A 27951-nucleotide genomic window follows, 5' to 3' on the forward strand; every position below is an offset into this window, starting at 1 on the left:
ATTGAAGGCATTCATGATGGGCTACGACATGCATTAGTCCTTACAAGCTTGATTCTCAACAGTGATTCAACTGTGAGAGCAGGAAGCTTTCTTGTTAAAGGGATCTCTTGTGACATTATCACTAATAATGTGGTCAGCAGATATTATTTACATTATGCATGGTACATTGTGGGTATGAGATAGCTGCCCACAAAGTTTCCCTGCCCTATTTAATCTATGGATGCCTTGTGCAGTCGCACAGCTTGCTTTGGTTGAAGGCTTGTCCTGAACTCAGCTTACTTTAGTTTGAGAGTGTTCTGAATTGTTTTCCAGCTCACAAGATATATGTTAATAATCTGTTAGGATTTATCAGATAGATATGGCTTGGCTGACCGCCACTGTATTTCCCAATGTGCGTTCAAATTAAAAAATTCTTCATCTATATCCCCACTTCTACTCCTCTGTGTCCTAAGGTGGGCACCCCCTTACCATTAGCTTTGCCTGTTAAGATCATGCAGGCGCCACTTCGGTAAGCGAGAGCTGTACAGACACATTGCTCTAGTATTCCAGAGCAAAGCATGATGTTGCTGTGGGGAGTAAGGAGGGAAAAAATGCGCACAAGGGTCGCTATCATTCAATGATCCAGTGTGCCATATCTTTAAGAGAACTTAGGGGGCACTTGTGCACGCGTTGAATTCCCGGCCATTTTATGTAGCGTGTGTAAGTAGCTGTAGTTTGTTCTTATTATGAATTCAGCTTTGTCATCTTTCTCTACTAATTATCTTGCATGCATCATAATATTTGGCATTTTATAAACCAGGGATGATAATAAACCTACCTTTACTTGAAGGGTTCTTTCTTTTTTTTAAATTAAAATACTTGTAAGTAGTGGTGGGGTTGGAGGTAACTTTAGATCACTAAGTACCCCCTATTGTGGGTAACATCATCTTAAAGAGACACTGAAGCGAGAGTAATTCTCGCTTCAGAGCTCATAGTTAGCAGGGGCACGTGTGCCCCTGCTAAAACGCCGCTATCCTGCGGCTAAACGGGGGTCCCTTCACCCCCAAACCCCCCCCCCCCTGCAAAATCAACGACCAAATTGGTCGTAAATTCTGCTCTTCATGGAGGCTGGGCTAACGGCTGCAGCCCTGCCTCTCAGCGCGTCTATCAGACGCGCATCGCCGCCTCTCCCCCGCCCCTCTCAGTGAAGGAAGACTGAGAGGGGCGGGGGAGAGGCGGAGGTACGCATCTGATAGACGCGCGGGAGGCAGGGCTGCGGCGGTTAGCCCTGCCCCGATGCGGAAGAGATTCCGCGATGTACAGAGGGGATTTGGGGGTGAAGGAACCCCCGTTAAGCCGCGGGATAGCAGCGTTTTAGCAGGGGCACACATGCCCCTGCTAACTATAAAGGTCTGAAGCGAGATTTATTCTCGCTTCAGACTCTCTTTAAAGCGGATCCGAGATGAAAAAGTAACTATAACAAATAACTTTTCTATATATCTTATCTAAAGTTTAGATAGTTTACACAGCAAATCTAGCTGCAAACAGCTTTAAAAGTGTATGATTATTTATTGTTGTGATACAATGAGGGCAGCCATGTTCTTTTTGTCACATTGTCACAAGCCTGAGGGCTGGAGATGCTATCAGCTTGCCTGTGTGTACATTCAGTCCCCTCTCCTCCTCCCCTCTGCCTCTGAAATCAATGGCTAGTAACCTCCTCCTCCTGCTGCCCAGACTGAGCTTCCATAAGCCCCTGCTACCTGGGACTGAGGGCCAAGGCTCTCTGAAAAGCTGTGGGCGAGGCTTGTTTAGTTTATAGGGAAATAGAGTATTAAAACAAAACAAAAAAAGTATTTGGCTTGAGGAATGTCATATAAACTATATGAAAGGAACACAATTATGCAATGAGTAAAAGTTTATCTCGGATCCACTTTAAGTGCCGCTTGATGTCTATACAAGTGTATTTTTTAGAATTACTACATAATAGTCTATAAATCCTTCTCACATTATACCGGTATATATTTTTTTCTTTTAATTAACTAGAATGCTTATTCATCTTTTTTTTTTTTTACATGATTTATGACTTTCATATATATATATATATATATAAAAAAAAAATCTAAAGTACCGTACTCTGTGAGCTTAATAAAGTACCCACTTGAGTACATATACTGCAGGTTTTGCAGCAAGGGTCTAGAGCATACATGTCAAACTCCGGCCTGCGGGCCAAATCTGGCCCTCAGAGCCATTACATTTGGCCCCAAGTGCTTTCCCCGCTTTACATTATATTTGGCCCACTCTAGACCACCAGAGAAGCTATATTGGAAGTGAAGCCCTAGACCGCCAGGAAAGCCATATGGGGGAGGTAGGGGAAAAGCACGAAACACTAGACAACTGTATAGGGGAGAGCGGGGGCCACTAGACACCCGGGAACTGTATAGGGGAGGGAGGACCAGTAGACACTAGGGAACAGTATAGGGGTTGCAAAGGAGCCATTAGATACCAGGGAACTTTATAAAGTAAGAAGGTGGCAAGAAGACATTGAGGTTGGCCCGCAAATAGGTTCCAGTGTTCAATTCCGGCCCACTTTGTATTTGAGTTTTACACCCCTGGTCTAGAGGTTGCAGTCACATGACTTCTGTAGCCATTACTTCCAAGACTACAGAATTCTTCCATGCATTGCAGACCAGATCAAAGCATGAGATTTAGTGCTGTGTTAGTAGAGATGGCCCGAACGGTTCGACCGCGAAACGATTCACGCAAACTTCGATGGTTCGCGTTCGCGGTGAACCGCGAATTATATGCGAGTTTGACCCTCCCCCTATACTACATAATTAGGGACAACTTTGACCCTCTACATCACAGTCAGCAGACACAGGGTAGCCAATCAGGCTACACTCCCTCCTGGAGCCCCCCCCCCATATAAAAGGCAGGCAGCGTCAGCCTTTTCACTCACTCATGTGACTTCAGTAATTAGAGAAGGGAGAGAACCTGCTGTAGACATAGGGAAAGCTTAGATAGGCTCTTGTTAGGCTTGTTAGCTTGCTCCTTGCTGATCCTTATTGCTAAAAAGCACCCCTCAACAGCTCTTTTGAGAGCTAATGTTGTTCTTGTGATCTATTTTTTTTTTCTGTGTGCGTGTCCCACAGACACTTGTGTTGCATATACAACCCTGTCAGTCAGTCGCAGCTGGACCTTGGCCCCTTGGTAATTCCTACTGTGCCACTGCCAGGCCCAGCACATTCAGTTACTACCTGTGTGTGTGACAGCTGCACATTTGTAATACCAATCACTGCATACCTACCTGTTCAGTGCACCTACCTACGTGAGTGCACGCAGTGTTATATGCCACCAGTCACTGCACCTGTTCACGGTACCTGTGTGTGTGACAGCTGCAAATTTGTAATACCAATCACTGCTTACCTACCTGTTCTGTGCACCTACCTACGTGAGCGCACGCAGTGTTATATACCACCAGTCACTGCACCTGTTCACGGTACCTGTATGTGTGACAGCTGCACATTTGTAATACCAATCACTGCATACCTACCTGTTCAGTGCACCTACCTACTTGAGTGCATGCAGTGTTATATACCACCAGTCACTGCACCGGTTCACGCTACCTGTGTGTGTGACAGCTGCACATTGTATTGATACCAGTCACTGCATACCTGTTCACTGCACCTGTGTGACTGCACATTGTGTTAGTCAAGTCAGTGCATACCTTTCACTTCATCCCCCCCAATATGGGCAAAAGAGGCAGAGGCAGGCAACCCGGCAGGTCTGTTCGAGGTCGTGCTGTCATGATTTCGTGCCGCCCTGGACCAAAGTACAGTTTTCAGAAGGCGCGTGCCATCAACCCCCCAAGATTGTCAGGATGTAGAGACTATTTAACACAGAACAACTCATCTTCCTCAGCTTCTGCACGGAAGCGTAACATATCTTCTTCCTCCTGCTCTGATTCTGGCACCCCACTTAACACTCAGTCAGCCGCCACCACCAAAGTGCCATCACCCCAGGGCTCAGCGGTGTGGACATTTTTTTGTGTGCCTCAGATGAGAGCAATGCCATCTGTACTCTCTGCCACCAAAAATTGAACCGTGGAAAGACCAAGACCCGTGTAGGGACAACAACTTCCTTACGAAGGCACATGATGACAAAGCACAAACTGCAATGGGATGACCACCTGAGGAAAAGCAGCACACAAAAGCAAAGCCACACCGTAGTGGAAGATACCAGGCCACAAGTTTGACCCTCCCCCTATACTACATAATTAGGGACAACTTTGACCCTCTACATCACAGTCAGCAGACACAGGTTAGCCAATCAGGCTACACTCCCTCCTGGAGCCCCCCCCCCCCCATATAAAAGGCAGGCAGCGTCAGCCTTTTCACTCACTCATGTGACTTCAGTAATTAGAGAAGGGAGAGAACCTGCTGTAGACATAGGGAAAGCTTAGATAGGCTCTTGTTAGGCTTGTTAGCTTGCTCCTTGCTGATCCTTATTGCTAAAAAGCACCCCTCAACAGCTCTTTTGAGAGCTAATGTTGTTCTTGTGATCTATTTTTTTTTTCTGTGTGCGTGTCCCACAGACACTTGTGTTGCATATACAACCCTGTCAGTCAGTCGCAGCTGGACCTTGGCCCCTTGGTAATTCCTACTGTGCCACTGCCAGGCCCAGCACATTCAGTTACTACCTGTGTGTGTGACAGCTGCACATTTGTAATACCAATCACTGCATACCTACCTGTTCAGTGCACCTACCTACGTGAGTGCACGCAGTGTTATATGCCACCAGTCACTGCACCTGTTCACGGTACCTGTGTGTGTGACAGCTGCAAATTTGTAATACCAATCACTGCTTACCTACCTGTTCTGTGCACCTACCTACGTGAGCGCACGCAGTGTTATATACCACCAGTCACTGCACCTGTTCACGGTACCTGTATGTGTGACAGCTGCACATTTGTAATACCAATCACTGCATACCTACCTGTTCAGTGCACCTACCTACTTGAGTGCATGCAGTGTTATATACTACCAGTCACTGCACCGGTTCACGCTACCTGTGTGTGTGACAGCTGCACATTGTATTGATACCAGTCACTGCATACCTGTTCACTGCACCTGTGTGACTGCACATTGTGTTAGTCAAGTCAGTGCATACCTTTCACTTCATCCCCCCCAATATGGGCAAAAGAGGCAGAGGCAGGCAACCCGGCAGGTCTGTTCGAGGTCGTGCTGTCATGATTTCGTGCCGCCCTGGACCAAAGTACAGTTTTCAGAAGGCGCGTGCCATCAACCCCCCAAGATTGTCAGGATGTAGAGACTATTTAACACAGAACAACTCATCTTCCTCAGCTTCTGCACGGAAGCGTAACATATCTTCTTCCTCCTGCTCTGATTCTGGCACCCCACTTAACACTCAGTCAGCCGCCACCACCAAAGTGCCATCACCCCAGGGCTCAGCGGTGTGGACATTTTTTTGTGTGCCTCAGATGAGAGCAATGCCATCTGTACTCTCTGCCACCAAAAATTGAACCGTGGAAAGACCAAGACCCGTGTAGGGACAACAACTTCCTTACGAAGGCACATGATGACAAAGCACAAACTGCAATGGGATGACCACCTGAGGAAAAGCAGCACACAAAAGCAAAGCCACACCGTAGTGGAAGATACCAGGCCACAATTATTTCTCAAAAAAGCTGATGCCCAAACTGTATCGTGATGTTGAAAGGCAACTGGTGTCATCTCTGGCACACAGCGTTGGGTCAAGGGTCCATCTGACCACGTGGTCTGCAAAGCACGGTCAGGCCTGCCCGAAGACTAAGTCAGTCCCCACACACAGCATCTCTGCCTGCACGCCGTGTGACTGCCTGCCCCTAGACTAAGTCACTCCCCCTCAGCATCATTGCCTGCAGGTCGCTTGACTGCCTTCTCCGCCACCACCAACAGGGTCCAGGACTCCAGACGGATTCCTGAATTTTTAAGGCCGCTGCTGGCAGTGGCCGCTATAATAATTTTTCAGGTGCGTGTACATGCCTGCCTAATTTTTCAGGCTGCACTGCAGCTGCCACAACAAAACAAAAGGCATGTACATGTGTCAATTCCCCTTCGTGATCGTTACCTTGCTGCGGTGAAGGGGCTTGCGTATCACAATGAAGCAATGTCCGCTGGCTACATGAGTGTCTTGCGGGGGGCACACCCAAGATTATAAGGTCGTTGCTTCATTGTGGACAGACCAAATTCGATCAGCTGAACAGTCACTGTTCTGTCATTGAGCTACCTCAGCCCGGCGACCATATGGGCTTGAAAACCGCTGTCGCCTGCAGTCTGGCTACGGTGTGCACCAGTCCAGCATGGGCGTCACTACACAAACAGCTGTTTGCGGTGCGTTACACAGTGAGTTTGGTCTGTCAGTGTGAAGCGAAGCCTTCTTTTTGTGTTAGGTCTAGTCTGTGAAGCAGAACTACCAAAGTGCCTTCCTTTAGAGTCATATTCACTGTTCGCTAACAGGCTACTATTTTGAATTTAAAGTATGTAAAATGTTAATTGGTTCGATTTTATGACTCGAACAGCCTTTTAAGCAGTGTCTTGCCTTTTAATGAGGCTAAATATGTTCTTTAATGAAATTCAAAGATTACAGTAAGAATAATTTTGAATTGCCATTTCCAGGAAAACTGATGACGTTAATCCTGTGCTTGCTGACTGAAAAGGCTTATGTACCTAAGGACGGAGAGTGTTGCGCTGCTTCTATGTCTACTTCCATATTGCTGCTTGTAGGAATATCTTGAACCCTGTTGACTGCGCATCCTCTGTGGGCCAGAGCTGAATTAAAGGCCATTTAAGATGATGCAATATTTTTTGCTGACTTTTATAAAGTGGCTAAAAACACATAATTGCTACAACACTGAACTCTGTGGTCCTTATTAGGGATGATTAACGAGATGTTAATAATCCTATCGTGCATGTAAATGAAATACAAATTGTATTCATCTAATAAATGCAAGGAACTGCAATTGCTCCACAATGGCATTAGTGTACATTGTGAAGCAGTACATTTGGGTGCAATTTGCAGGCCCGGAACTTGGACACTGCTGTAGTCACCTATGTCAAACTAGTGAATTACCGGCTACAGTCTGTAATTTGGGCGCCTAAGGTGTTTCCACTACAGGGACAGTGCCAAAAGTAGCAGCAGTGGAGTTATAGCGGAATTTTGCTTCTGCTATGAAGACAGCGCTGGACCGTTAGTGTTATAGGGGCCCCTGGAATCAGCTGGGAGCTGCAATTATTGGCCTCCAGTAGGTTATCTAGCAGCCTGGCCAGCAGGGGGAGAGGGTAAATTATTGGCTTGTTGGGGGTTACAGTTTTTATAGCCGCTCGGCTAAAAGTTATAGTGCACCAGAGTTTGGATACACTGTAGCAGAACTGTGGGCTTTATCTATGTAAGGGGACTACTGTTAGGCATGCATAAGGGGGAACGGAGGTTAGTGCTGTGTTGGGAGTAGGTGGGGAGAGGCTAGTGTTAGGAGTAGTGTTGGGCGAACAGTGTTCGCCACTGTTCGGGTTCTGCACAACATCACCCTGTTCGGGTGATGTTCGAGTTCGGCCGAACACCTGGTGGTGTTCGGCCAAACTGTTCGGGTTCGCCGGAACGGCTCAATGCCTGGCCGAACAGGGCCCCTGTTCGGTCGAACAGGGCCCTGTTCGGCCGAATACGGCCCCCCTATGGGGTCGCAGGCATAAGGGGGGAGCATGCCCCGATCGCGGGGGGGGGGTCGGAAATTCTCCCCACCCCCTCCGCTAGCGCTCCCCCCTCTGCCCGCTTCCCCATACAAAAGTTTAAGGAAAGTAAAATAGTACCGGTGGTAGTGGCTGGCAGTGGCACTGTGAAGTGAGTGAGGAGGAGGAGCCCGGAGAGTGACGCGTTGAGGGAGGCCGGGCAGCGGGCGGTTCAGCGGGAGTACCCTTGTGGTACTTCCGCCCTTTCGCTGACCTCACGTCCTCTGCGTGATGACGCATACAAGGGTACGCGTGACGCGTACCCTCGTATGCAGAGGACGTGAGGTCAGAGAAAGGGCGGAAGTACCACAAGGGTACTACCGCTTAACCGCCCGCTGCCCGGCCTCCCTCAACGCGTCACTCTCCGGACTCCTCCTCCTCACTCACTTCACAGTGCCACTGCCAGCCACTACCACCGGTACTATTTTACTTTCCTTAAACTTTTGTATGGGGAAGCGGGCAGAGGGGGGAGCGCTAGCGGAGGGAGTGGGGGGAATTTCCGACCCCCCCCCCCGCGATCGGGGCATGCTCCCCCCTTATGCCTGCAACCCCATAGGGCCCCCAAAAGCGGGATGTTCGGGGAGTTCGGGGTTCGGCCCGAACATACCGAACATCGCGGCCATGTTCGGCGAACGTTCCCGAACCCGAACATCCAGGTGTTCGCCCAACACTAGTTAGGAGCAGATAGGGGAGGGTTAGTGTGAGAATTAGGTTACAGAGGATAATAGGATATCATTATAATTACAGATATTCTACTATCAGGGAAAATAGAATACCAGAAATATTACCAATATTCTACTATTGTTATTACTTCACACTCTTTTTCCAGGTGCCCCTATTACATATATGCTATACATTGTGTTAAAATTTGATAGTTGTCAAGTGTGAATACAGCCTAATACTGAACTTGTGGTACAAATGTTTTCCTAGTCTGAAAACATTTAATAAATAAACATTGTGTATAGCACATGTAAAATAAACCTTTTACCTTGCCAAGAGCACCACCAGTAATTTCTTTACTTCGCACAATCAGAAGACCCTTCATAGACACTGACTTATTTAAGCAGCATACAAATGAATAGTTTGAGCACAATTTCTGTTGCCCGCAATGATCAGACTTGAACCCACGGCAGCTAACAGAGTGATGTGTTTTGTCTCTATGTAGGCGGGAAGAGGGACGACAGTGTATGGGACAATCTTGTCTTATCCTTAGTAAGGTGACAACCAAAAGACACCTTTACTCATATAAATAGGTAAAAACAGTCTTTCAGCAGACTGCTTATATATTTGCCATAAAAAGTTAAGTCAGCAAACCACACAGTGACTTTAATCTTTTATTTCCTTCTTAAAGGACAACTATCAAAGTTAACTAAAATTCTAAATGCCACATATACAGTATTTCCAGTAATTACTAGCAAATAGCCATACAATGGCTTTTTTTTCCATCTTTTCATTTTTTATGTGAATAAAATATTACATTTACAGATAACTGTCTTCACTGTGGACATTACTATGGAGGACTGTGTCCAGCACATCCAGCATACAGAAACAGTCCTGTAATCCTGTGACTGGAATCTCTTCAGAATGATAGAAAGCAGAAATATAGCTTCAGATAGTGTGTTAATAACTCATCAGCTGTTCCTGTGTCGCTCTCTGCCTCACGCAGTTCTACAGTAAACAGAGATTGCAGACAATCATTGCAGACTACAGACAGTAAATAATTCTTCTGTGAATAGTGACAGAGAAGTGGAACCTATCTAAATGGTACAGCTCTAGCATCGATGCCAACACAAGCTGTTACAATAGTTATATTATAAACCAAGCATTTTTTTCACACAGACTATGATCAGAGAGTTCTGAAAAGCTTTCTATTGTTGCTCGCTAAAAGCTCTATAGGTATGTGGGGTTTACAGAAGGACAGTTTCTTTGATAGTTCCTCTTTAGGGCCGCACGGTGGCCTAGTGGTTAGCACTCTTGCCTTGCAGCGCTGAGTCCCCACTATGCATCCCAGCCAGGGCACTATCTGCATGGAGTTTGTATGTTCTTTCTGTGTCTGTGTAGGTTTCCTCCGGGTACTCTGGTTTCCTCCCACATCTCAAAAACATAAAGATAAGTTAATTGGCCCGAGACTACTATATATACTACACGATACATACATAGACATATGACTATGGTAGGGATTAGATTGGGAGCCTTTCTGAGGGACAGTTAAGTGACAAGACAATATACAGTGATGCGTAAGATGTGGGCGCTATATAAATACTAAATAATAATAATAGGGCAATTATGTAGGGCTCCATCTTGATCTGGCACTTATTTTGGTTCCCCGGAGCATTCTTTTCAGTTGCTTGAAAAAATGTATCTTACATGCAGGTGGTACACTTCGGGTGTCTTGTCAGGTTGTATGCTGTCTCCTGTGTTGGTTGTAGAGGTGCAGTCTCCAGCTCTTTGATCGCAGTTGCTTCCTGAATCTGTGATGGGGATCTTTGCCCAACCGTGGGGTTCTGCAATAACAGCAAATCAGGCCACAAAGTTTAAATAATGCCCACATTACAATGTTTACAAGGCAGGAAGAAAACTGCTAAGTATAACTTTGTGGCAACTACATTTCTGTCACGGTAAAATTAAATAATCTTTAAGGAGATCTTTCAATTTTTTTATATTTTCATAGGCTATACATTTTTATTATTAATTATTTAATCATTCTGCTATTATGGGTTTCTTAAGTTAATGATCCCGATAACTTATTGTCCATTTCGCAGTGCATTTCCTGTGGCAAAGTAGACAGAATGCTTTTTAATAGCACTAGTCATTTGGCTTTTTCTTCAGTCGGTTATGTGTCACTATGGACGTGCGTTGATATAAAACTCTGCATATAAATTAAACATTAAAAAGGTAGACACAGGCAGCCATAGAAGCTCAATTATAATCTTTGGCTATGCCGTTAGCGCCTGAAGGACTCCCACATCCATTTCATATCACATGTCCTTCTTTTGAAAGATGATCATTGTGGCTCAAGTAACGTTTCAGCAGCAGAACGATGCATAATTTATCCATTTATTTTGTGCATGAAATTAGTATTAGAAACAATGACCCCAATATATGCTGATTTTAAATACCTAAAATTCTACTGTTTCTGTTTCCACAGATTGGGTCGCTCCAGGATTACTATCACTTTTACCACAGTAGAACTATCAAGAGGTCGGTCTTGTCAAGTCGAGGGACACATAACTTTATTACAATGGAACCAAAGGTAAGCGGATCTTCTCTGTCTACAGCTAGAGCCCTTTTATTATTAATAGGTAACTTTACACAGGGTAGTGATGCTCAGAAGCCATATGAGCACTGGAGAACTGATATGCCATCTCCCTCAAGCGTCTGTCAAATGCTAGGTACAGTTCTTTAGATTATCTGACAACACAAGTTTGGGCACTGTTTCTAAGGAACACCGGCAGCTCATTTATAATATAAGTACTTGTTGATTATTTAACAGCTTTGGATGTACCGGAAATAGTGGAAAGAACCTTGATTTTACAGGGCCTGTTAATTACCCCAAAAAATGCATAACGGATAATATCTAGGATAAATTCACACATCACAAGCTTTCAGATTTTCTGTAAACACTTACAAAAATACATAAATACATAAAGATCCATAGAATTTGTAATCTGTACAGTGAAGGGTTTGAACAAAAAGCAATCTTTTATTCCATTTCAAAGTCAAAAGTTACATTGCCCAAAAATTATTTTAGGACTTTGCATGGTTCCCTTTATGAGATAAACAACATTGTCAAGCAACTCCTAGTACCCGACACTGGAAGGTGTGCAGACATTACAGCTTGTAAATAAAATGCCACCAGGAAACAAGAAAATGCAAAAGAAATAGGTTTGATATGTCTGTTTCACCTGCTGTATTTTCCACCTTATAACACACACTTTTTCTCCCCAAAAAATGAGGAGAAAACATCCCTTGATACGGCACAGGCAGGGAATCCCCAACTTACAAATGCCCGCCGATATGAACCGCCGACCCTCTGCAACATCAGGGATTCCATGTATGTGTGTCCGCACCTCCTGTGTGCCTCTGCTTCCTCGCCCTGTTTCCTGCTCTCCCCATGTGTAGCGGTAGCTGGCTTACCTAATCCGTCATGCTTGAGATTGCAGACCTCCTTCTCCTCCGCACTTCTCCATCTAGTGTTGGCTTGTGCTGATGACCAGAGCGAGCTGCGTGGAGGAGAAGGAGGTTTGCAGTCCCCGTGGGCATACTGCAGACTGATACGGCTGTTTCTGAGCGATCCGCCCGGCGGATCGCTCAGAAACGGTCGTATCAGTCCGCCGACAGACTGTACACACGCCGCCTGTCGCTGGAACGCCCACCCAGCGGGAGGTGACGACGGACCCGTCGTTGCCTGCAGTCCGGCGTGTGTACGGACCTTTAATGTACAGGATCTTCTCAAAAAATTAGCATATTGTGATAAAGTTCATTATTTTTTGTAATGTACTGATAAACATTAGACTTTCATATTGTAACGATCGGTGGGCGCAGAGAGTATCTGATTACCGGTGATCTGCAGTATCGCCGGAAATACAGATATATACCAGATTATAAGTGATCTGCAGTCTCACCGATAATCCGATATACAAACTAACCTCTGTTCGCCTGAGTAGAGTGTAGTGTTTTGGTGTAACAGTAACACTAGGAGGCCTAGGCCTCAGTGCAGCAAGGAGAACTGCACGGATTCCTTCCGCAGACCTGAGCTCTCCAAGACGGGAGGAGTCAGACTGACAGTAGGAAGGAAAGTCCGAGAGTGACACTCAGGAAGAAGTGTCACTAACAGGACTGGGAACCGCCTCCAATCGTAAGGTCGGTTCTCGAGGTCAGACAAGCCAGGTCGTACACACACGGACAGATAAAGTACAAATACAGTAGGCAAAGGCGGAGTCAAAGTACAGGCAGGGTTCGGCAACGGGGTATCAGATATATCGGGGTACAAAATCAGGAGGCAGAAACAGAGTCTAGGAACGAGCCGAGGTTCGGCAACAGAGTATCAGAAATATCGAGGTACAAGGTCAGAGTTCAGGAGGATAGTCGAGGCAGGCAAAAGTCATAACATATAATCACAATCAAACTAGTACTTTAGCTATCAAATATCTAGCTAAGTGTAGGATTACAGCTCCAGCTGGTCCCGGCACACTTCAGGTTCTGACTACGGATCTGGGTGCTCCCACGTATGTGATCACACGCCAGACAAAGAGCAAGTGAACAACCAGCAGTATATATACTCTAGGACCTTTCCAGGACCTCCCTAATTGCTGGTCCAATGAAAGCAGTGGAATTTGTCAGCTGACCCAGCTGGTCAGCCGACACCCTTCTAACTGCAATTTAAACTCTGCCTCTCTGCTCGCGCGCGTGTAAGTCTGAATCTTGGTGGACTATCAGTCCCAGCCACACCAGTACTGTCATGCAATGTATCTAGTGCGGGGGCCGCCTCTGATGCGGATTCCGCCGCACTGCCTATGCGGCACGCGGCGTTTTTTCCGCGTTGTGACGCCATGCTGGACGCGGAAACAGCCGCCTCACCTCGAGAGATGGCGGCTTTTCCGCGTTTCCTTACACATATATTTTAGATTCATTACACGCAACTGAAGTAGTTCAAGCCTTTTATTGTTTTAATATTGATGATTTTAGCATACAGCTCATGAAAACCCAAATTTCCTATCTCAAAAAATTAGCATATTTCATCCGACCAATAAAAGAAAAGTGTTTTTAAAACAAAAAAAGTCAACCTTCAAATAATTATGTTCAGTTATGCCCTTAATACTTGGTTGGGAATCCTTTAGCAGAAATGTCTGCTTCAATGTGGCGTGGCATGGAGGCAATCAGCCTGTGGCACTGATCAGGTGTTATGGAGGCCCAGGATGCTTCGATAGTGGCCTTAAGCTCATCCAGAGTGTTCATTTTTCAGCACGACCTGGCACCTGCTCACAGTGCCAAAACCACTGGTAAATGGTTTACTGACCATGGTATTACTTTGCTCAATTGGCCTGCCAACTCTCCTGACCTGAACCCCATAGAGAATCTGTGAGATATTGTGAAGAGAAAGTTGAGAGACGCAAGACCCAACACTCTGGATGAGCTTAAGGCCGCTATCGAAGCATCCTGGGCCTCCATAACACCTGATCAGTGCCACAGGCTGTTTGCCTCCATGCCACGCCGCATTGAAGCAGACATTTCTGCTAAAGGATTCCCGACCAAGTATTGAGTGCATAACTGAACATAATTATTTGAAGGTTGACTTTTTTGTTTTAAAAACACTTTTCTTTTATTGGTCGGATGAAATATGCTAATTTTTTGAGATAGGAATTTTGGGTTTTCATGAGCTGTATGCCAAAATCATCAATATTAAAACAATAAAAGGCTTGAACTACTTCAGTTGTGGATATTTGAATCTAAAATATATTAAAGTCTAATGTTTATCAGTACATTACAAAAAAATAATGAACTTTATCACAATATGGTAATTTTTTGAGAAGATCCTGTATATAGAGGGCATTAAAGGACACCTTAGAGAATGTTTCTTCCTCTCAGATATATTGTTGCACTAAATGTACAGTATTTTACTTTAATGTTTCTCATTACAAACTGTTAGCGGACTTCACAGTTTCATGAAATTTATCATAAATTGTAATCTTTGAATCAGGCAAAGTTACTGTGAAGTTCCAGATGAAGTAATTTGCATTAATGTAAATGCATTTGGTTATCTCAGCTTTATAAAGGTCAACCACTTTTAAGTAATCCAAGAAAGCAAATAGGGAGGTTATAGAAATTTAATTAAGTAAAGCCTTTTTCTCCCTTGATCTTTGACTTTGGGGCACTACTGATGTCGTTTGCTTATTATGAGTCATATAATTTCTTGAGATAAGGACCACACAAACACATGATATGCAGGATTGCAGATGATTTTGGACGGGGACATTTTTAAGTCTTAAGGCATCCACAGACACAACAGAGTGGTTTGTAGTCGTGGGCAGATTAATTTTCTCAACTTAAGTGAGAAGAATATGGAGGCCACCATTTTTATTTTCTTTTAAACAATACCAGTTGCCTGGCTGTCCTGCTGATTTATTTGGCCGCAGAAGTGTCTGAAACACCAGAAACAAGCATGGAGATAATCCTGTCAGATCTGACAATAATGTCAGAAACACCTGGGCTATCATTCATAAAAGTGTGTTCGGTAAAAAAATCTGGGCAGGAAAATACCGCAATCGGTATTTTATACTTCTGTGTGCTAATTCATAAAAATGTTTACAGTTAAATAATAGAAGTTCGGTATTTTCCCGAACTAAGGCTTGCGGTAACACGAGAAGCTGCCTGAGTTGTTAAGTTTCTCTGTGCAGAGACAGTGTTACAATAAAAGAGGCAGCCCCAGCTTTCCTCTAGATATGCATTTTTTTTTAAAACTGCCTCTGTTTGCCCTTAATCTGCGCTGAATCTGTCTATTAGTCTTTCTAAACAATCTATTTAATTGCCACAGCTTAGAAGAACTTCAAGAAATGTTACACATGCAGGCTTTCTGATGTGAAATATATCTGAAAACAGGTACCCAAGGGGTTATAAAACACAGCATGGGGTATTCTGGAAAGTCTTTTTTTTTCTGCTCTCACTGCTGCTGCTGCCTGGGAGGTCTGTTGCTGTTATCTGCTGTTATCCGCATGCTTATCGCCTCTTCAAAGCAAACAGTATTCTCCGACCCAATACCGCCTGCTCTAATCTTTATGAATTTACTTTTAGTGACATATGCTTAGATAATCACAGCACAAGGCGATAATTTACACCTCTGCTCAGGAATGTCAGCTGTTCATGCGGAAACAGCCTTTATGAATTCTCACTTTGCTAAGTGGTCGGTAAAGTCAGCTGTTTTCAGCATTACCGCTTTATGAATGATAGCCCTGCGTTTCCGCACGCATTTGTGAATTTCAGTGCACAATCACGAATTTGCATAAACATTTGCGGTTGCGCGCGAATATCCGCGATTGCAAGCAAAAAACCCTAGCGCGGTCGTGATATGAATTATCAGGGTTTAGCTAATCAAGCCCTAGGCGTGAGAAAAGCTAGAGCATCCAAATTTAGCCATGCTGGTTTTTAATGTACACCCATTTGTTTGCATGTGATATTACTTCTGGAAGCTGCCATCATTATTTCCATCTTTCAGGAGTAATGTATTATTAGTGGTAGAAAGGTGGGGGAGGGGCTACAATATCCCTAGTTAGCTAAAATAAGCAAAGGTGTTTTTTTTTGTCAGGTACAAGATAGCAGCCACAAACCTCTAACCTGACAGCAGTGGCTGCCATCATGAAAATGGTAAGCCACCATTGCTTTCCTTGTTTTAGCTATATGGGGGTTGATCTTCAAGTCCTATTATGGTGGAGAAGTACCTTTGTTCATTATAACCTCTCCGCCTGTTTGATATAAATAACACCCATTGGGGAAAATAAAACATGGCTGGGAAGCCTTTATAGGTAAATAAATCCTGACTGGCCGTCTAACTTAGGCTCCCTGCACACTGCAAATCCGTTTTCCGATTCCGATTCCGTTTCCGATTTTCCTTGAATACATTCAACAGAAAAACGGATCAAAAAACGCAGCATGCAGTTAAGATTAAAAATCTGAATCGGAATCGGATGTAAAAACAGATTAAAAAGCGGAATCGGAATCTGAAATGCATGCAGTGTGCAAGAGGCCTTATTGTGGCTAGCTAGTGATATTTCTGAATAAACAGAGGCCTTTTGATTTTAGTATAACAGCTGCTAAGACGGTGGCTGGATGGGGGAACTGCTGACAATTACTTTGATTACAGCGCCCCATAAGTAAATAAACAACAAATATCACTAAGGGGTCTTTTCTCCTGGGCTGTGGAATTGGCATAAACATCATCCAACTCCGACTCCTCAGTTTATGAAACCACTGACTTTAAAATTGCTCCAACTCTGACTCCTTGACTCTGTTTCCTTAGTCTAATAATCACCAGGGTTGTGGAGTTGGTACAAAAATTATCTGACTCCGACTCTTCAGTTTATTGGAACCCCCGACTCCAGGTACCCAGAATTGCTCTGACTCCACAGCCCTGCTTTACTTCTATAGTGATGATTTATAAAACGGTTTATTTTATTTTTACATTTGCAGTGCAACTGTGAGCTTCCGCATCACATATAAGGGATTGCACTCCACGTATATTAAGGTTGCTTTCACACTTATCCCTGCAATTTTCAGATGCTTTCTTGCACGTTTTTTCATATTTGTGATTCTGCGTTTTGAGATTTCTGAAAATGTTTGCATTCAGACTTTCCATGCATATCAATGAAGATAATTTACATGAATTTGTATGTTATTAACTTTACATTCGTATTTCCATTGACTTGCAACATATGCGATTCATATATCCGTTCCAAAAAAAAGCGTACATATCTGTTTTATATCAGCAGAAAATTCAGATGGGAAAATTCGCACAACAATGTATGACTAATGCAATGCCATTGACTTGCATTACATGTACAGCGAAATTGAATGAGCAAAAAATTGCAAAAGCACACAAATTCTGCCATGCTTCTTGAAAAGAAAGACTTAAGATGAATGTTTTAGGGATATTCTTGCATTCGACATATATTAAAGGACAACTGTAACAAGAGAGATATGGAGGCTTCCATATTTATTTCCTTTTAAACAATACCAGTTGCCTGGCTATCTTGCTGATACTCTGCCTCTAATACATTTAGTCATAAACCCTGAATACACATTCAGCAGATCAGGTGTTCCTTATTGTAAGATCTGACAAGATTAGCTGCATGCTTGTTTCTGGTGTGATTCAGACGCTACTGCAGCCAAATAGCTCAACTGGGCTTCCAGGCAATCTGTACTGTTTAAATGGGAATAAATATGGAAGCCTCCATAGTCTTCTCACTTCAGTTGTCCTTTAAGCATCTATCTTGCCTAAAATACAATACTTAATAATTTGCTGTATGTTAGTACATGTTTTTGGTAATACTAAAAAAATAGTAAATAAAAATGTCTGCAAGTTCTTCTGAATTTTGTATTCATGATCATTTGTATTTTGAAGCTGAGAGGTAATCCTCGTTTTTCTGCTGATGTAAATAAATATAAAGCAAAGGAATGGAAGATGTTAACAGAAGTATGGATGTGAATCACTGAGTAATGTACAGTAGGAGATCACTGAACCCTCTCCTCATCAAATCTCAATTACAGGGGTAAACTTGTTTGAATTAATATGTAATACTTTAATAGTGCAAAGCATTCATTACCATACAGTAATTAGAATTACAGGCAAACTTGTACAGTGACCACCTGACATTTGCTTTGCAAACCTCCAGGACTCTTTCCTAGAGCTTAACTTGTCAATCAATCTTCAGGGATTTTTGTTTTGGAAAGATTGGTTCATGGCCTGTCGTCTAAATTTCCTGCCACTAAATAATGAGCCAGGCTGCCTTGCTACTATTTTGAGAACAAACCTTGTTTATTATTCAAGAATAATGATTTTCTAAAGAAGAAATAGAGTGAAGAACACTGATGTTCCACTAGGCCACATGTGTCGAACTCCAGGCCTGAAGGGCCAGATCCATGCCAGTGTTTAGGATGGACTGAGAAAGAGAGGGATGTGTTCTACCCGATGGACCACACCTTTCCTGATTCAGACCCATCAATTAATTTGAGCTGTGTCAAAAATGTGTGAGGACCTCGGCCCTCATAGGACCGGTTTGACATACCTGCACTAGGCTCACCGGCAATGTCCAGTTATGCGCACAATAGTGTAAAACATAAGCATCTCCCTTCAAATTGTTGGGTATATTAAAGGACCAATATCGCTAAAAACAATTGTCAAATTTATAACACATACATATGAAATCTGTATTTCTCTCAGAGTAAAATGCACCATAAAATCCTTTTTTCTCCCATGGTGCTCTCTCTCTTATGGTAGGTAGTAAAATGCTGACAGATCTGACTAGTTTTTGATTAGTCCATCTCCTCATGGGGGATTCTCATATTTAATTTATTCTTTACACAAAGAAAGAAAGGATCTATACAAGGATGTCAGCCGGCTACCCTACTCGTCTGCACCCTATAGTTGAACTGAGCAACTACGGTTCAGTAAGTCCTTTTGTAGATAAAAGAAAACCTGAGAATCCCCAATGAAAACGTGGCAAGTCCAAGATCTGTCAGATCTTTCAGATTTTCACTACCTACTGCCTCTTTCACAGTGGGATGTTGCGTTTTATGCGACGTTAAAGTCGCACAACGTGCCCATAACGCAGCGCATGTAGGTTATAAAATTGGATGTTATTTTGCACTGCGTTATGTGTCTCTTGGTGCGCCGTGTTCGTTGCATTCTGATGGAACGAAAACGACGCATGCGTTATATTTAAAAAAAAAAAGACATTACTGAGCATGTGCAAAACACATATCGCAGCAAATGTATTGCTAAACGCACAGCATGCAGCACTTTCTAAATATTGCTACACGTTACACACAACGCAACGTGTGCACTGTGAATGTCGCACAGACTTTGTATTGCTGTGCGTTAGTCTGCATTATCATTTTTTATAACGTGCGACTTTAACGTCCCACTGTGAAAGAGGCCTTAGTGAAGGCAACATAGAAAAATGTATAATGTATTTTACTCTGGGAGAAATGTACATTTATACATATGTACATTTACATATTTTTTTACATTAGTTGTGCTTTAATAGAACACATTTGTCAATTTACCTGTTTGGAAAATAATGTGTACTCCATTTACCTACAGAATCCTACTGGTCCATGATCTGCATCTTCAAATCTCTGAGGCAGGGAACACATTTGTCTATCAGTTTTCTGTGCGCGTTTTTCTGCACACCAAGTGTGTTTCTATGCAGGAGAACAGGCGCGTTTTTTTCACAGCAGCTGATGTAATTGATACAGAAAACTGAGAAAATGTGCAGAGTCATCAAGCAGGATGTCATTTTTTTTCCCGCGCGCGAACAACATATTAGGTGTGAACTAGCACATTGATTAACATGAGTTCTCAGTTTTTCTGTGCAGAAAACGCGCATGAAAACACTCAAGTGTGTTCCCTGCCTCAAGCTTCATTAATCTTTATGTCCATGATAGTATTTCTGGACATGGTGTTACTTTAGTTTTTGATCATAGGAACTGGGGCAAAGAAAAAAAAGGGTATTGGATCAAAACTCCTCCAGTGTCAAGAAGATAAGATGAGTTTTTTTACCTAAAATTCAGCTTTAAAGTGGTATTATACCCCAATATCATCTATGGTCTAAAGCAATAAGCACGGCATAACATTAACCACTTCCCGACCGCCTAACGCACAGAGGCGGCCGGGAAGTGGAGCCCTTAAAGCGGACCTTAAGTCAAGTAAAAAAAAATGAGATTTACTCACCTGGGGCTTCCCTCAGCCCCCAGCAGCCGATCGGTGCCCTCGCAGCTCCGCTCCGATGTCCCAGGACCCGCCGGCGAGCACTTCCGGTTTGGCCGTCACCGGCCGACAGGCATGGGAACGCGAGTGATTGTTCGCGTTCCCAGCCTGTATATCGCCCCCTATGCTGCTATTGCGGCCACGACATGCCTGTCGGCCGGCGACGGCGAAACCGGAAGTCGTCGCCGGCGGGTCCTGGGACATCGGAGCGGAGCTGCGAGGGCACCGATCGGCTGCTGGGGGCTGAGGGAAGCCCCAGGTGAGTAAATCTCATTTTTTTTACTTGACTTAAGGTTCGCTTTAAGGACCGGCTCACCCACAGAGGCGGCGGTCCATTTAAGGGCATGGGCGGAGCGATCGCGTCATCCGTGACGCGATCCTCCGCCGGCGCCTGTCACCGCTCGCCCGCCGCAACATCCCGCCGGCTATACGGAAGCGCCGGCGGGATGTTAACCCCGCGATCGCCGCATACAAAGTGTATAATACACTTTGTAATGTTTACAAAGTGTATTATACAGGCTGCCTCCTGCCCTGGTGGTCCCAATGTCCGAGGGACCACCAGGGCAGGCTGCAGCCACCCTAGTCTGCACCCCAGCACACTGATTTCCCCCCCCCCCCGCCCCAGATCGCCCACAGCACCCATCAGACCCCCCCTGCCCACCCCCCAGGCCCCCGTTTGCACCCAATCACCCCCTAATCACCCATCAATCACTCCCTGTCACTATCTGTCAATGCTATTTTTTTTTTATCTCCCCCCCTGCCCACTGCCCCCTCCTGATCACCCCCACCCCTCAGATTCTCCCCAGACCCCCCCCCCCCCCCTGTGTACTGTATGCATCTATCCCCCCTGATCACCTGTCAATCACCTGTCAATCACCTGTCAATCACCCGTCAATCACCCCCTGTCACTGCCACCCATCAATCAGCCCCTTACCTGCCCCTTTGCGGGCAATCTGATCACCCACCCACACCAATAGATCGCCCGCAGATCCGACATCAGATCACCACCCAAACGCAGTGTTTACATCTATTCTCTCCTCTAAACACCCACTAATTACCCATCAATCACCCATCAATCACCCCCTATCACCACCTGTCACTGTTACCCATCAGATCAGACCCTAATCTGCCCCTTGCGGGCACCCAATCACCCGCCTACACGCTCAGATTGCCCTCAGACCCCCCCCCCCTTATCAATTCGCCAGTGCAATATTTACATCTGTTCTTCCCTGTAATAACCCACTGATCACCTGTCAATCACCTGTCAATCACCCATCAATCACCCCCTGTCACTGCCACCCATCAATCACCCCCTGTCACTGCCACCCATCAATCAGCCCCTAACCTGCCCCTTGCGGGCAATCTGATCACCCACCAACACCAATAGATCGCCCGCAGATCCGACATCAGATCACCACCCAAGCGCAGTGTTTACATCTATTCTCTCCTCTAAACACCCACTAATTACCCATCAATCACCCATCAATCACCCCCTATCACCACCTGTCACTGTTACCCATCAGATCAGACCCTAATCTGCCCCTTGCGGGCACCCAATCACCCGCCTACACGCTCAGATTGCCCTCAGACCCCCCCCCCCTTATCAATTCGCCAGTGCAATATTTACATCTGTTCTTCCCTGTAATAACCCACTGATCACCTGTCAATCACCTGTCAATCACCCATCAATCACCCCCTGTCACTGCCACCCATCAATCACCCCCTGTCACTGCCACCCATCAATCAGCCCCTAACCTGCCCCTTGCGGGCAATCTGATCACCCACCCACACCAATAGATCGCCCGCAGATCCGACATCAGATCACCACCCAAGCGCAGTGTTTACATCTATTGTCTCCTCTAAACACCCACTAATTACCCACTAATTACCCATCAATCACCCCCTATCACCACCTGTCACTGTTACCCATCAGATCAGACCCTAATCTGCCCCTTGCGGGCACCCAATCACCCGCCTACACACTCAGATTGCCCTCAGACCCCCCCTTATCAATTCGCCAGTGCATTAGTTACATCTGTTCTTCCCTGTAATAACCCACTGATCACCTGTCAATCACCCATCAATCACCCCCTGTCACTGCCACCCATCAATCACCCCCTGGCACTGCCACCCATCAATCACCCCCTGTCACTGCCACTCATCAATCAGCCCCTAACCTACCCCTTGCGGGCAATCTGATCACCCACCCACACCAATAGTTCGCCCGCAGATCCGACATCAGATCACCACCCAAACGCAGTGTTTACATCTATTCTCTCCTCTAAACACCCACTAATTACCCATCAATCACCCATCAATCACCCCCTATCACCACCTGTCACTGTTACCCATCAGATCAGACCCTAATCTGCCCCTTGCGGGCACCCAATCACCTGCCTACACGCTCAGATTGCCCTCAGACCCCCCCCCTTATCAATTCGCCAGTGCAATATTTACATCTGTTCTTCCCTGTAATAACCCACTGATCACCTGTCAATCACCTGTCAATCACCCATCAATCACCCCCTGTCACTGCCACCCATCAATCACCCCCTGTCACTGCCACCCATCAATCAGCCCCTAACCTGCCCCTTGCGGGCAATCTGATCACCCACCAACACCAATAGATCGCCCGCAGATCCGACATCAGATCACCACCCAAGCGCAGTGTTTACATCTATTCTCTCCTCTAAACACCCACTAATTACCCATCAATCACCCATCAATCACCCCCTATCACCACCTGTCACTGTTACCCATCAGATCAGACCCTAATCTGCCCCTTGCGGGCACCCAATCACCCGCCTACACGCTCAGATTGCCCTCAGACCCCCCCCCCCCCCCCCTTATCAATTCGCCAGTGCAATATTTACATCTGTTCTTCCCTGTAATAACCCACTGATCACCTGTCAATCACCTGTCAATCACCCATCAATCACCCCCTGTCACTGCCACCCATCAATCACCCCCTGTCACTGCCACCCATCAATCAGCCCCTAACCTGCCCCTTGCGGGCAATCTGATCACCCACCCACACCAATAGATCGCCCGCAGATCCGACATCAGATCACCACCCAAGCGCAGTGTTTACATCTATTGTCTCCTCTAAACACCCACTAATTACCCACTAATTACCCATCAATCACCCCCTATCACCACCTGTCACTGTTACCCATCAGATCAGACCCTAATCTGCCCCTTGCGGGCACCCAATCACCCGCCTACACACTCAGATTGCCCTCAGACCCCCCCTTATCAATTCGCCAGTGCATTAGTTACATCTGTTCTTCCCTGTAATAACCCACTGATCACCTGTCAATCACCCATCAATCACCCCCTGTCACTGCCACCCATCAATCACCCCCTGGCACTGCCACCCATCAATCACCCCCTGTCACTGCCACTCATCAATCAGCCCCTAACCTACCCCTTGCGGGCAATCTGATCACCCATCCACACCAATAGTTCGCCCGCAGATCCGACGTCAGATCACCTCCCAAGGGCAGTGTTTATATCTGTTCTCTACCCTAAACACCCACTAATTACCCATCAATCACCCCCTGTCACTGCTACCTATCAGATTAGACCCCTATCTGCCCCTAGGGCACTCAATCACCCGCCCACACCCTCAGAATGCCCTCAGGCCCCAGCCCTGATCACCTCGCCAGTGCATTGCTTGCATCTATTCCCCCCTCTAATCACACCTTGAGACACCCATCAATCACCTCCTGTCACCCCCTAGCACACCTACCCATCAGATCAGGCCCTAATTTGTCCCGTGTGGGCTCCTGATCACTTGGCCAAACGCTCAGATCCCCCTCAGACTCCCTTCCGATCACCTCCCCAGTGCATTTATTGCATCTATTTTCCCCTCTAACCACCCCCTGAGATACCCATCAATCACCTCCTGTCACCCCCCCTAGCACTCCTATCCATCAGATCAGGCCCAATACAACCTGTCATCTAAAAGGCCACCCTGCATATGACCGGTTCCACAAAATTCGCCCCCTCATAGACCACCTGTCATCAAAATTTGCAGATGCTTATACCCCTGAACAGTCATTTTGAGACATTTGGTTTCCAGACTACTCACGGTTTTGGGCCCGTAAAATGCCAGGGCGGTATAGGAACCCCAGAAATGGACCCCATTTTAGAAAAAAGACACCCCAATGTATTCAGTTAGGTGTATGACGAGTTCATAGAAGATTTTATTTTTTGTCAAAGGTTAGCGGAAATTGATTTTTGTTTTTTTTTCACAAAGTGTCATTTTTCACTAACTTGTGACAAAAAATAAAATCTTCTATGAACTCGCCATACACCTAACGGAATACCTTGGGGTGTCTTCTTTCTAAAATGGGGTCACTTGTGGGGTTCCTATACTGCCCTGGCATTTTAGGGGCCCTAAACCGTGAGGAGTAGTCTAGAAAACAAATGCCTCAAAATGACCTGTGATTAGGACGTTGGGCCCCTTAGCGCACCTAGGCTGCAAAAAAGTGTCACACATGTGGTATCGCCGTACTCAGGAGAAGTAGTATAATGTGTTTTGGAGTGTATTTTTACACATACCCATGCTGGGTGGGAGAAATTTCTCTGTAAATGGACAATTGTGTGTAAAAAAAATCAAACAATTGTCATTTACAGAGGTATTTCTCCCACCCAGCATGGGTATGTGTAAAAATACACCCCAAAACACATTATACTACATCTCCCGAGTACGGCGATACCACATGATTGGCACTTTTTTGCAGCCTAACTGCGCTAAGGGGCCCAAAGTCCAATGAGTACCTTTAGGATTTCACAGGCCATTTTTGTTTCAAGACTACTCCTCACGGTTTAGGGCCCCTAAAATGCCAGGGCAGTATAGGAACCCCACAAATGACCCCATTCTAGAAAGAAGACACCCAAACGTATTCCGTTAGGAGTATGGTGAGTTCATAGAAGATTTTATTTTTTGTCATAAGTTAGCGGAAAATGACACTTTGTGAAAAACAATTAAAATCAATTTCCGCTAACTTGTGACAAAAAAATAAAATCTTCTATGAACTCACCATACTCCTAACGGAATACCTTGGGGTGTCTTCTTTCTAAAATGGGGTCATTAGTGGGGTTCCTATACTGTCCTGGCATTTTAGGGGCCCTAAACCGTGAGGAGTAGTCTTGAAACGAAATTTCTCAAAATGACCTGTGAAATCCTAAAGGTACTCATTGGACTTTGGGCCCTTTAGCGCAGTTAGGGTGCAAAAAAGTGCCACACATGTGGTATCGCCGTACTCGGGAGAAATAGTACAATGTGTTTTGGGGTGTATTTTTACACATACCCATGCTGAGTGGGAGAAAGATCTCTGTAAATGGACAATTGTGTGTAAAAAAAATTAACAAATTGTCATTTACAGAGATATTTCTCCAACCCAGCATGGGTATGTTTAAAAATACACCCCAAAACACATTATACTACTTCTCCTGAGTACGGCAATACCACATGTGTGGCACTTTTTTGCAGCCTAACTGCGCTAAGGGGTCCAAAGTCCAATGAGCACATTTAGGCTTTACAGGGGTGCTTACAATTTGGCACCCCCCAAAATGTCAGGACAGTAAACACACCCCACAAATAACCCCATTTTGGAAAGTAGACCCTTCAAGGTATTCAGAGAGGGGCATGGTGAGTCCGTGGCAGATTTCATTTTTTTTTGTCGCAAGTTAGAAGAAATGGAAACTCTTTTTTTTTTTTATGTCACAAAGTGTCATTTTCCGCTTACTTGTGACAAAAAATAATATCTTCTATGAACTCACTATGCCTCTCAGTGAATACTTTGGGATGTCTTTCCAAAATGGGGTCATTTGGGGGGTATTTATACTATCCTGGAATTCTAGCCCCTCATGAAACCTGACAGGGGGTCAGAAAAGTCATAGATGCTTGAAAATGGGAAAATTCACTTTTTGCACCATAGTTTGTAAACGCTATAACTTTTACCCAAACCAATAAATATACACTGAATGGGTTTTTTTTTTATCCAAAACATGTTTGTCCACATTTTTCGCACTGCATGTATACAGAAATTTTACTTTATTTGAAAAATGTCAGCACAGAGGGCTTGATTCACAAAGCGGTGCAAAGTGTTTGCACGCCAGTGAAAAGCCCCTTATCACGCCTAAACTCACTTTAGGCATGATAAGAAGCAACTCGCGCAAATTTTCCGCGCGTACCCGCTTCGCGCGCGCGCAGCGGCCCCCGCTTCGCGCGAAGCTCCCATTAAGCTCTATGGGACTTTGCGCGCGGAAACTTCGCGCGAGTTAGAGCAAAAATCGGTGATAACTCAGTGGTGCAAAGGTTATCACGCCTAAAGTCTTTTAGGCGTGATAACTGGGTTATCACCGCTTTGTGAATCGAGCCCAGAAAGTTAAAAAAAATCATTTTTTTGCCAAAATTCATGTCTTTTTTGATGAATATAATAAAAAGTAAAAATCGCAGGAGCAATCAAATAGCACCAAAAGAAAGCTTTATTAGTGACAAGAAAAGGAGCCAAAATTCATTTAGGTGGTAGGTTGTATGAGCGAGCAATAAACCGTGAAAGCTGCAGTGGTCTGAATGGAAAAAAAGTGGCCGGTCCTTAAGGGGTAGAAAGCCCTAGGTCCTCAAGTGGTTAACAGCTAAAACCATTTGATTTTTGAGGTACTGGAAGGATTAAGACTCTTAGCTGCTAATTAATAAGTTTAATAGGAATTAGGGCAAAGAAAAAAGAGAGCATCGGAACTGACAATAAAAACTCCTCCAGTGTTAAGAAGGAAAGATTAGTTTTTATGCCTAAAATTCATCTTTAAAGTGGTATTAACACCCCAATATCATCTATGCTCTAAAGCATAAAACACAACATAGCATTAACAGCTAAAACCATCTGATTTTTTGAGGTACTGGAAGGGTTAAAACTCAAGCTTTTTATCTCATTTAGCTGCTAATTAATAATGTGTTGGAAGTGTAATTAATCAGTTCCTGGTTTGATTACAGTATATCTACACCCCTTGAGACTTCACCTTAGCCTCAGGGATGTAGTTATATGTACCCCGACACAAAAAGTACCACCCAAAGACCTAATGGGTGGCAAAAGAAAACAAGATATCGATCATTTTGGTATAATTAGTAATAAAGTTATTGACAAATGAATGGGAGGAGTGCCGAAAGGTGAAAATTGCTCTGCCCCATAAGGGGAACACAACCTGTAGTGGTCAAGTGGTTAACTGTCCAAACAAGGCAGAAACGTTTCTGCTGTACCCAAGGTGGGAAGCAGAGAACTTTCTCTCCTTCATTTGCTTGCTAATTACTTAATTAGGAGTAAATCTGATAACTTGTTCAGCAGCTAACAATCAAAATAGTTTCAGGTAGGTGTAGATATGCATTCAAAAGACATCAGAGCTTATAGTATATCATATGAATTTATAACTGTGTTTAATGCATTAGAGCAAAATGTACTTTTTCGTTTAATCCCACTTGAAGTCACTAAAAAATAAGAATGTTGTGTATGGTGCACTTCATTGTGCTTCCATGGGGAATAAAAGCCTAGTTTTAAGGATTTGTACTAAACGAATGACTTGTACACACTTACTCTTGAAAAGGCATTGCTATACAACACAGCGAGCATCCAATGAATGTATCAGGTGATTGTAAGAGGATACCCTGCACATCCGTAGGGTGTTTTTTTCCTACAGCACTTGCCC

At 44.7% G+C, this 27951-nt stretch overlaps 1 protein-coding gene and 1 long non-coding RNA gene across 5 annotated transcripts in view; one reads left to right on the top strand and one right to left on the bottom strand.

The window, feature by feature from the left end:
- PCSK5 (proprotein convertase subtilisin/kexin type 5) overlaps nucleotides 1–27951 on the top strand; it is a 639880-nt gene that overhangs the window by 89203 nt on the left and 522726 nt on the right. For all 4 annotated transcript variants that reach the window (XM_068236619.1, XM_068236638.1, XM_068236648.1 and 1 more), the window contains exon 2: nucleotides 10909–11013. In XM_068236619.1, the coding sequence (XP_068092720.1) occupies nucleotides 10909–11013 (105 nt within the window). The remainder of the gene's footprint in view (nucleotides 1–10908; nucleotides 11014–27951) is intronic.
- LOC137518585 (uncharacterized) lies at nucleotides 9274–27906 on the bottom strand. Its single transcript, XR_011020851.1, has 3 exons — nucleotides 27840–27906; nucleotides 10128–10264; nucleotides 9274–9428 (listed from the first exon to the last, which is right to left on the bottom strand). It is a non-coding gene; the product is annotated as an uncharacterized lncRNA (long non-coding RNA).

The sequence above is a fragment of the Hyperolius riggenbachi genome, chromosome 1, assembly GCF_040937935.1.
Source record: "Hyperolius riggenbachi isolate aHypRig1 chromosome 1, aHypRig1.pri, whole genome shotgun sequence".
NCBI lineage: Eukaryota > Metazoa > Chordata > Amphibia > Anura > Hyperoliidae > Hyperolius > Hyperolius riggenbachi.